The 10,390-nt window shown below is 50.3% G+C and overlaps 1 protein-coding gene across 1 annotated transcript; it reads left to right on the top strand.

Moving 5' to 3' along the window:
* Positions 1-58: 58 nt before the first annotated feature.
* Positions 59-9,859, top strand: LOC142990235 (leucine-rich repeat and calponin homology domain-containing protein 1-like). Its single transcript, XM_076139936.1, has 7 exons — positions 59-148; positions 1,121-1,231; positions 3,904-4,013; positions 4,241-4,378; positions 4,475-4,552; positions 8,158-8,353; positions 8,504-9,859. Exons 2-6 carry the CDS (start codon positions 1,192-1,194, stop codon positions 8,260-8,262), a joined length of 471 nt encoding a protein of 156 aa, XP_075996051.1. The 5' UTR covers positions 59-148; positions 1,121-1,191; the 3' UTR covers positions 8,263-8,353; positions 8,504-9,859.
* The last annotated feature ends 531 nt before the right edge of the window (positions 9,860-10,390 follow it).

The following is a 10,390-nucleotide window of genomic DNA, read 5'->3' as shown; positions in this document are numbered from 1 at the left end:
TATATGTTGAATGAATGCTACTTCCTGTTCCATGACCTCATCACTTACTGACCATGTTGTCCTGGTTTCCATCAGAGAAATGACAGATCTCCGCTCAGTGGACCTCCAACCTTCAGCAGCCCGCCGTTTGGACTGAAGCCCCGCTCAGGTGAGTCTGCTCTGGGCTCAGGTGAGCTGCTCTGGGCTCAGGTGAGTCTGCTCTGGGCTCAGGTGAGCTGCTCTGGGCTCAGGTGAGCTGCTCTGGGCTCAGGTGAGCTGCTCTGGGCTCAGGTGAGCTGCTCTGGGCTCAGGTGAGCTGCTCTGGCTCAGGTGAGCTGCTCTGGGCTCAGGTGAGCTGCTCTGGGCTCAGGTGGTTGTATGGTTCTTTCTTCTGCGTTCTCTTTGTTGCTGTGCTCTTTCCTTCTTGTTATTCACCCATCTTAGGGTAAGGGTCAGGGTCAGGGTTAGGATGATCCTTCTTCCTCCTGCTTGGTAATGAGGTCATCATGTTGACTCAAAGCCATCAGGGTCCAAGCCTCAGCCTCAGGTTTCAGCTTTGCTCAAAGGCGTGGGTCAGCCGGGACTCAACACGCTGCTCCTCATCACATCTGTCAAATCAGAGCAAACCATAGCCCCGTGCTTTTCTAGCGTTACCTAGCAACCATCCAGCCTGCCTTTTGTTATTGTTCGCAGTCAGCCAAATGTTACTAACTGTTAATGGAGCTAACGTGATGCTAACAGCATGTTGTACTGTGCTGTGTTACTAATCTGTATTTTTCTTTGTGCTGTGTTCTGTGTTGTTGTTTTTGCTGCTTCCTCTTCTTCTTCTTCTTCTTCTTCTTCTTCCTTTGCCACGCTTTCTTTCCTGCATTTCTTCTTCTGGTGTCTTCATTCTGTCTGCATGTTTTTCTTGCCTGCTCTCATTTCCTGTGTCAATACTTGATTCTCATTGGTCCTCCTGTTGTTAAATCTTGCCTACAATTCTTTGGAATCTTATCACCCGGACGATTTTTTTTCGTACTTTGCTTGCTATACGACACCCTGCCCCCCCCCCCCTGGTGCCCCCCCCACCCCCCCTCCTCCTCCTCATACACGACGTCCACTTCCTGCACCTCTCACTTCTCCCACTTCCTGGTTGTAGCCCCGCCCTCGCTGCCCTGTTCGCCCCCTACTTCCTCCCTCTTCTCACAGGCCTCGCCCCTCCATAGAGAAATGCTTGGTAGCCATGACGACGGAGGCATACACAGCCGCGGTAGGTCCCCTCTCTCCTCTGACCCGGCCTGGGCTGCTTCCTTTACAGTTCGGAGTCTTCGCCAAGTTGGACACTTTGCATTTTCTAGTATGAGTGAATCTTTAAAATGAGGTCTCAGGATCAAACACATCAGGCTCAGGATCAAACACACCTGGCTCAGGATCAAACACACCTGGCTCAGGATCAAACACACCAGGCTCAGGATCAAACACACCTGGTTCAGGATCAAACACACCTGGCTCAGGATCAAACACACCTGCTCAGGATCAGACACATCAGGCTCAGGATCAGACACACCAGGCTTCAGGCCTGCAGAAGCAGTGGAACCCTGAAGTCACAGAGGGAAAATATTGCCTTTGCCCTCATTGCAGTGAACCTGGAAGTCCCCTGAATGATCTCTCTTTTTTCTTACTTTCTGTCATCATTGATGTTTAGCATACAGACTTGATGGAGCTCAAGCTGTGTTTCCAGTTCATCACATGCTGTTATGTTGTTCCCACACTCCTGTACAGCAGGGGGCGCCAGTGAGCACAAAGGGGAGGAGTTTCATGGTTTCATCCTCAGCGTGTTCATGATCTTTATGTCATCCACGACTCCAACAGAATAGATCAGGACATCAAACACATCAATTTGATCTTTATCCACTCTGGAGAGGAAAAATGTGCCAAACTGAAGTTACCAACAGGCTGTGAACGCACCACGGGGTTACACACAAACACACAGCAGCCTGTCTTAAATTAGTGTGTGTGTGTGCATGTGTGTGCATGTGTGTGTGTGTGTGTGTGTGTGTGTGTGTAGTTGTACACTAAAGTCTCATAAAGTCTTAAATATAAATTACAGACACACTGAAACAGCAACGGCCATATAAGGAAAGTCTGCTGTTAACCCAGTGTGTGTGTGTGTGTGTGTTTATTTTTAGCCTCTATATTTTAAGAGTTAGAAAATGGTCCCTAAAGGAGTATCCTACTTCCACTGGAATGGAGTCTGAGACTGTGTGTGTGTGTGTGTGTGTGTGCTTGCGTGCGTGCGTGCGTGCGTGCGTGTGTGTGTCCATTCCTCCCTCAGGCCAGTCGAGCTGTGTTGCTCCATAAAAGGTTGTGTTATGTTGGAGGAAGTTAACACTCCTCTCTGTTGTTCCCCTTCACTGCTCTCTCACACTCACACACACACACACACACTCACACACACACACACACACACAAGCGCGCACGCTCCTATCAGTGTGTTAATGATGTGTTTCCTGTATTTCCTCATCGGGCTCAGCTCAGTCACTGAGTACATGGATGCTAATATGTTAGCTTAGCATTGCGTGCTTGCATGTTGTGAGTGCAGATTGCTGTGTTTGTGAGCATGCAGCCTGAGCGTACACAGTCAAAGTCACACATGTATGACACACGCCTGGCTCCCTCTGAAGGTCAGAGCAGGTGTTAGCATGTAGCCTGCTGTGCTAACAAACAGAAGATACAGAGTGCTTCGTCTTCTTCTGTTACCTTCGTCCCTCAGCTGACAGCTCACACCTAAAGGATCAAAGTCTGTGTGTGTGTGTGAGTGTGTGTGTGTGTGTGTGTGTGTGTGTGTGTGTATGATCAGATTAGGAGTTATGGTGTGTAACAGGTTCACGCCTCAGAGGAGATGACATCACCACTCTGCTCTTGACCTCATTAACAGCCAATCATGTGTGTGTGTGTGTGAGCTGCCCTGACAGTCACAGGCTCCATTCTACATTTATCACACCAAACACTGTGTCCATGGAAACACACACAGGAGCAGAACCTTGGTGTGTGTGTGTGTGTGTGTGTGTGTGTGTGTGTGTGTGTGTGTGATGGTCCCCAGATGTGACAGGGTCAGAACCAGGCTCTCTGATTGGTCAGTCTGAGACCATCAGACACGAGGATCATTCTCCTCATGACAGAGTGACTGTGTGGTGGAGAGCAGAGGAGGGGGAGGAGTCAGGAGGAGGGGGAGGAGTCAGGCCTGTCAGATGATCGTTAAAATCACAATCATTTCTGCATTTTGTTCGTGTTCCTGTGAGGAACGGACGCAGATGTTTCACACCTTCATGCAGCTGTTTCACCTGCTGAAAAGCCCACAAGTCCCAAGTCCCTGGTCCCAGGTCATCCCTGACAACGGTTCTTCTGCAAGCTGTTTGGGATTCAAACTGACGACCTTCTAGTCAGAAACCCATTGGCAGCTGGGCTGTGTGTGTGTGTGTAAGCAGGAGGCTAGTTAGCTGGAGGCTAGTTAGCTGAAGCTGAATGAGTTCAGTTGCGTAAGATTTGCTGCATTTTTAATGACTAAAAGGTTTTGACGTGTCAGTGAGTCTAAGAATAGACCAGAGAGGCTGAGGAGGAGAGGAGGAGAGAGCTTAGAGCCCAGACCAGAGCACCAGAACCTCCAGAGCCCATGGATCCAGATCAGACCCAGACCTGGACCAGATCAGGTCCAGTAGCAGTGAGTGTTGAGGTCTGAAGGCTGCTGTGTGGTCCTCTGCTACCATCTGGTGGTGACCTGGTGCTAACACAGGACAGGCTGAAGGTCTGTGATCAAACTAGGATCCAGATCCTCTGAAGATCTGTGATGTTCCTCCACACACACACACACACACACACACACACACACACACAGTGACCCTGCTCTTTTTGTTGTTGCTGGTGTTGACCTTCGGGGGGCAGTGTTCCTGCGGAGCCACAAGAGTCTGGAGTCTGTGGACCCTCAGTTCACCATGAGGAGGAAGATGGAGCAGCTGAGAGAGGAGCTGGAGCTGATGGAGCACCTCCGAGATGTGAGAGCACACACACACACACACACACACACTCTCTCATACACACACACACACACACACACACACGGACTCACACACAGACTCTCTCACACAGTCAGGTGTGGTGTATTAAGCTGCTGATAGTTTCATTTCTGCGTTCTGTTGGGGTTTCACAATTAAAGTCCTGCAGGGAAATGATGCTGCCTCTGACTGTGTGTGTGTGTGTGTGTGTGTGTGTGTGAGCACAGAGCATCCAGAGCAGACTGAGGGTGGTCCTTCCTGAAGACCTTGGCTCCTCCCTGATGGACGGCGTGGTGCTCTGTCATCTGGCCAATCACATCCGCCCGCGCTCTGTGGCCAGCATCCACGTGCCCTCGCCTGCCGTGGTGGGTTCTGACCTTTGACCCCGGCCCTGACCTTTGACCTGCTTGTTCACTTGTTGGCTGTGTGGATCTGATGACATGTTGCATTTCCTTCTCCAGCCCAAACTCAGCATGGCCAAGTGTCGGAGAAACGTGGAGAACTTCCTGGACGCCTGCAGGAAGATCGGTGTACCAGAGGTAAGACCCCCCCCCTCCCAAACCCCCCGGGGCCATTGAGGGATTCCATCCGTCACGTTGCTTGCTCCTCATCACAGCAGAGACGGTGTCCTGCAGAAACCTCCTCACCTCCTCTGAGCTCACTCACTCTCACTCTCACTCACACTCACACTCTCTCTCTCACTCTCTCTCTCTCTCTCTCGCTCACACTCTCTCACTCTCACTCTCACTCTCTCTCTCTCTCTCTCTCTCTCTCTCTCTCTCTCTCTCTGTCTCTCTCTCGCTCTCTCTCACACCCACTCACTCTCTCGCTCTCTCTCTCACACCCACTCACACTCACACTCTCTCTCTCTCTCTCACACCCACTAACACTCACACTCTCTCTCTCTCTCTCGCTCTCTCGCTCACTCACTCTCACTCTCTCTCACACCCACACTACACTCTCACTCACTCACTCACTCACACTCGCTCTCTCTCTCTCTTTCTCTCTCTCTCTCTTTCTCTCTCTCTCTCTCTCTCTCTCTTGCTCACTCACTCTCACTCTCTCTCACACCCACTCTCACACTCTCACTCACTCACTCACTCACACTCACTCTCTCTCTCTCTTTCTCTCTCTCTCTCTCTCTCTTTCTCTCTCTCTCTCTCTCTCTCTTGCTCACTCACTCTCACTCTCTCTCACACCCACTCTCACACTCTCACTGTCTCTCACTCACACTCACACTCACACTCTTACTCTCTCTCACACCCACTCTCACACTCTCACTGTCTCTCACTCACACTCACACTCACACTCTTACTCTCTCTCACACCCACTCTCACACTCTCACTGTCTCTCACTCACACTCACATTCACACTCACACTCTTACTCTCTCTCACACCCACTCTCACACTCTCACTGTCTCTCACTCACACTCACATTCACACTCACACTCTTACTCTCTCTCACACCCACTCTCACACTCTCACTCTCACTCACACTCACACTCTCTCTCACCCACACTCTCACTCTCACTCACACTCACACTCTCTCACCCACACTCTCACTCTCACTCACACTCTCTCACCGTCACTCTCACCCACACTCTCACTCACTCACTCACTCTCACTCACACTCTCACTCACTCTCACTCATTCCTCCTTTGGGTCCAAAACATTCTTCTTCCTCACAAACAGGAAGTGTTGCAGTTTTCTTGCAGGACACCGATGTGAAACCTGCTGATAAACAGGAAGTATGTAGAGCGATGTAGAGCGATGCAGAGTGATGCAGAGCGATATAGAGCTGCAGGTCAAAGCTAAGCAACGACATTTCGTTGTCAAGACTCACTGTTGTGTTTTTTGTGCAATGATAAAAGGAAGTCTGAGTCTAACATCACTGAATCCACAAAACAAAACACTCCTGACGGGTTTCCCCAGAGCTCGTCTGCTTCCTGTGAGTCCGTAGCAGCGCCTGATGCCACGCCCCCATCGCTGCCTCTGCTTCCTCCATGTGACCTTTGACCTCCTGCTGTGTTGGCAAAGGTTTGGCTGGTGCAGTGTGTGTGTGTGTGTGTGTGTGTGTGTGTGTGTGTGTGTGTGTGTGTGTGTGTGTGTGTGTGTGTGTGTGTGCGTGCGTGCGTGCGTGTGTGTGGTTCTCCAAGGTGCTTCTGCTAGCTAATGCTTCTGCGAGCTAACGTGCTGATGCTAACGAGCTTAGCAGGTGTGCTAACTGAGAGAGAAGTGGGATCAGATCAGGTTACATCATCTTCATCATCTTCCTCTCTTTGACCTTTGAACCTCACGTGAGTGAGCTAACAAAACTCCCTCCCTCCTCTCAGTGAGCATCCCTGCTTGTTGCCATGGTAACCCAGGCCTTCTGTGGTTAACCTCCTTCCTCTCTCTCTCTCCCTGTGTTTACGCTTGGATCTCTTCCTCCTTTATCTCTCTCTCTTTGACCTTTCACCTTTACTTTCTTCATCATCTTCTCCTTTCTCTCCCTCGTCTTCATCATTGTTTCCTCCGTGTTTTCACTTCTTATTTCTCCTAACCCTCCTCCCTTCCTTCCTTCCTTCCTTCCTTCCCTTTTCCTTCTCCTCCTCCTACATCCCTTGTCTCCTTTCCTCCCGGTGGGCCCCAGTCTTCTCTGTGTTCACCTTATGACATCATCCAGTGTCGCCTGCAGCCGTTGCACGTCACCGTGCAGACGCTCGTTGCCTTGGAAACGATTCCCCCCGACGGGAAGCGGGAAGGGACGAAGTCGTCATCTAGCCCCGCCTCCGTGGTGTCAGCCGCTCCCTCATTGGTTTGTGCTACCACTCAGACTCCGCCCCCTGCCTGGCAGATCTGGGACCTGATTGGCTCCAGCCTGGCTCACATCCTCTGCCTCCTGCTGCTCTTTGCGGCCTACAGCTGGAGCGAGCTCACGTAACCGAGGAAACGGCATCCTGTCCGTCTCGGCCCAGGCTCCTCCTCCTTCTTCTCCTTCTCTTCTGTTGCCTTTATGTTTAGTTTCATGATGTCGCTCACAGCAGCACTCTAAGGTTTGTCGACCTCTAGTGTTTCATTGTCATGTATTATCTGGTGCTGGTGTGACGCTCTGATTGGTCCAGCCCTGCTCCAGACTCTTCCTCGCTCGCTCCTCCTTCCTCTTCCTCCACTCACACAAGTTGGCTCCAAAACTCAGGAGCAGCAGGTGACTCAGGCCTGATTGAGAGAGAGCTGGAAGCTTTAAGAGAGGAAGAGGAGGAGGAGGAGGAGGAGGAAGGGTCACTGATCACAGTAAACAGGTTGCTGCTCAGCTTGAGCTGCAGGCTGAGCCTTGAAGCTTCAGCACCAAGCAGCAAACAGGAAGTCGTCGCTCTGTAGAGGCTTAGTTATTATTTACAAAAGAGAAATGAGTGTACACTATAGATTATTATGTTCAGCTTGTTCACATGTGAGGGGCTCCAGGGTCAGGAAGAGATCAACCAGACCTGCTGGAACCTGTGTGCAGGCATGTGGGGGCGGGGCTTCAGAATGTCGTGACCCCTGACTGACCCCGGTGTTAGCGTTCGCAGATTAAGGCTCATAAGTGATCATGCAGAATGTGGTGGTCGGCATGGAGACGGTCTGACAGGAGGCGTCACTCTGATGCGTCACACATCTGATCTGTCTTTGCTTTGATAGTTGTTTTTAAAGGTGGGAGGGATTCTGTGTGTGAGGACGTTTATATGAGTGTGTGAAGGAATGAGCTAATAAAGGTTAGCCACTTTGACTGCTCTGTTGTTTTGTCACACACACAAACACACACACACACACACACAAACACACACACAGTCCTCGAAGAACTCACATCTGACGTCTTCTCTACTTCTGATACCAGCTGTGATTGGTCCAAATATCATGTGACTCCGCCCCCTGGTCCCTCACTGGTGTAGTTTGGAGCGATGGCAGCCAGGGGGAGACATCAGGACTGAGCTGCATGTGCTCCGGTCCTGTTCTTTGGTCTGTTTAGCCTTCTGGACCTCTAAAGGTCCTCATGTCACATCAAGTACCAGAACCTAAAGTCCTGTGCTGTCCATCTGTCCCTTGTGGTCCTCCTCCTCCTCCTCCCTTCACTCCTTCCTGTTTTCCCTCCTCTGTCTCTCTTCTGGATCCTTTGTTTTCCCAGGACAAACTGTGTCTTCCTCACCACATCCTGGAGGAGAAAGGTCTGATGAGGGTGAGCGTCATGGTGCAGGCGCTGGTGGACGAGGACGAGGACAACGACTGCTAGTGAGAGGACGAGGGCACGGAGAGGACGAGGGGACGGAGAGGACGAGGGGACGGAGAGGACAAGGGGACGGAGAGGTCGAGGGGACGGAGAGGTCGAGGGGACGAAGGGACGGAGAGGTCGAGGGGACGAAGGGACGGAGAGGTCGAGGGGACGAAGGGACGGAGAGGTCGAGGGGACGAAGGGACGGAGAGGTCGAGGGGACGAAGGGACAGAGAGGTCGAAGGGACGAAGGGACGGAGAGGATAAAGGGACGGAGAGGACGAGGGGACGGAGAGGACATGTCCTTGCGGTGTTTCCTAACCTCGGTCCAAATGCTGCGAGGGATTCCTAAATGTTCCATAAGGATCAGTAAACCTGGGTCCTAAACATTCCCATCTCTGGAGCGACGCTGGCCTTGGTGCTGAGTGCTCAGGCTCAGGCTCAGGCTCAGGCTCAGGCTCAGGCTCAGGCTCAGACTCAGGCTCAGGCTCAGACTCAGACTCAGACTCAGGCTCAGCCCCGTCTCTTGCCGCCTGGCTTCCTTTCTTCCTGATGAGTTTTTCGTATTTCTCAGAGAAACAAATCTACCAAAATACTGAAAGTCTTAAACTTTTGAACCCAGATGTTATTTAAAGGTATTTATGATATAAAGACTTCTGCTCCTGTATAGAATCACAAAATAGCAAATGTGCCAAGAATATCTTCTCTTATATATTTTGATAGAAGTGTGTGTTGGTGTTTCCATGGCAGCACTTCCTGCGTGGAGACAGGAAGCTGAGAGCCCAAAGGCGTTAGACACAATGTCCACACGCGTGTTTGCTGATGTTCACTACCTGTATAACCTGTCGTCATGGAGACACATTGATGGAGTGCATTTGTGATTGGTCCTCTGGTGTCACATGACGTCCAGATGTGGGAGTAACCTGTCTCACATCGCTCCGGGCTACGCTCGCCTGCAGATGTGGAGACTTTGTAGGATTCCTTCACTTCCTGTTTGCCGTCTGGACCGCCTCCCTCCTGTCAGAGTCCAGGTACGGTGATGCGGCGTGTCGCTCTCCATGATGACGTCATGATTGACTGAGGCCTCCCTCGCTGCTTCTGTGCCGAGAGGCATGAGGAGGAGGGGTCAAAGGTCACAGAGGTCACAGCTTTAGTAACATTCAGATCAAAGTACAGATAAAGGCTGGACTCTGAGTCTCTCCTGTGTTTTCACTCATGTTTGTATATTTGACTGTAAACTAAATAAAATAACTTCAAGGCTTAAGTTGTATTACCCACAATGCAGTGCAGAGGAAAGAACCCAGTCAACATGAAGTGAACCTTTAACCTTTAACCTCTGCTGAAGGGTGAGTTCACATCTGATCACTCCTTCTTGCTTCTTTGCTTTGGACTCTGAGCTTCTCTCTCATCTGAGGTATGATTGACAGGTAGAACTGTAAACTTCCTGCTGAGAATCCAGACTTTGATTTGTACTTCTCTGATCAGGAGGACATTTATCTTTCAGCATTTCTTTTAGATAAATGGATAAGATAAGGCTAACTGCTGTCATTCCTGGAGGATTGTTGTGTTCTTTGTTGTTCTTTGTTGATCTTTGTTGCACATAAACTCCAATGTTCCTGTGGAGAAGTCCCTTTATACATAAAGATGTGTTTACATGTACATCTATATGTATCTATAAAGGGTTAAACACAGAGAGAGATTTATATTTCTGCTCTGGTATCATCTTAGGGATTCAGACTGGAATGGTTGCTAGGAGACGGAATTTGTGCTACTTTGGTTCCTATGTTTCTGATGAGAGTTCTGATGTGAGCGTTGGCACGGCGACGCAAGGCAGAGAGCAGATGTGAATCAGATCTGGACCTCATGTGCAAGTCACACACACACACACACACACACAAACACACACACAGGAGGCAGCAGCAGGTGTGTGTGTGTGTTTGAGTGGCAGGTCTATGTCTCCCTCTGCTGGCCGCTGTCAGAACTGCACTGAGTTCATTTCTCCTTATTTGGTTTTAATTTCCGATTTTCTTTCGGTTTCACTTGAATGGTTGATGATTTGTTTCTATGTGTGTGTTTATGGACTTAAAGTGGAGCTTAGTGTTCGACTGATCTGTGCACAGATCCAACATCTCAACATCCCTGGAGATCA

The sequence above is a fragment of the Genypterus blacodes genome, unplaced genomic scaffold (genome assembly GCF_046128005.1).
Source record: "Genypterus blacodes isolate CSIRO-AG114 ecotype Tasmania unplaced genomic scaffold, CSIRO-AGI_Gbla_v1 ptg000487l_1, whole genome shotgun sequence".
NCBI lineage: Eukaryota > Metazoa > Chordata > Actinopteri > Ophidiiformes > Ophidiidae > Genypterus > Genypterus blacodes.
Note: the sequence above shows the minus strand (reverse complement) of the source record. Positions and strands in the feature narration are given on the sequence as shown.

Excerpts from the sequence above, each read along its gene's own strand:
- LOC142990235 (XM_076139936.1), top strand. The coding sequence starts at position 1,192 with ATGCTTGGTAGCCATGACGACGGAGGCATACACAGCCGCG. Across the intron at positions 1,232-3,903 it reads CGGAGGCATACACAGCCGCG|TGTTCCTGCGGAGCCACAAG; the intron begins GTAGGTCCCCTC and ends TTCGGGGGGCAG. Across the intron at positions 4,553-8,157 it reads GGAAGATCGGTGTACCAGAG|GACAAACTGTGTCTTCCTCA; the intron begins GTAAGACCCCCC and ends TTGTTTTCCCAG.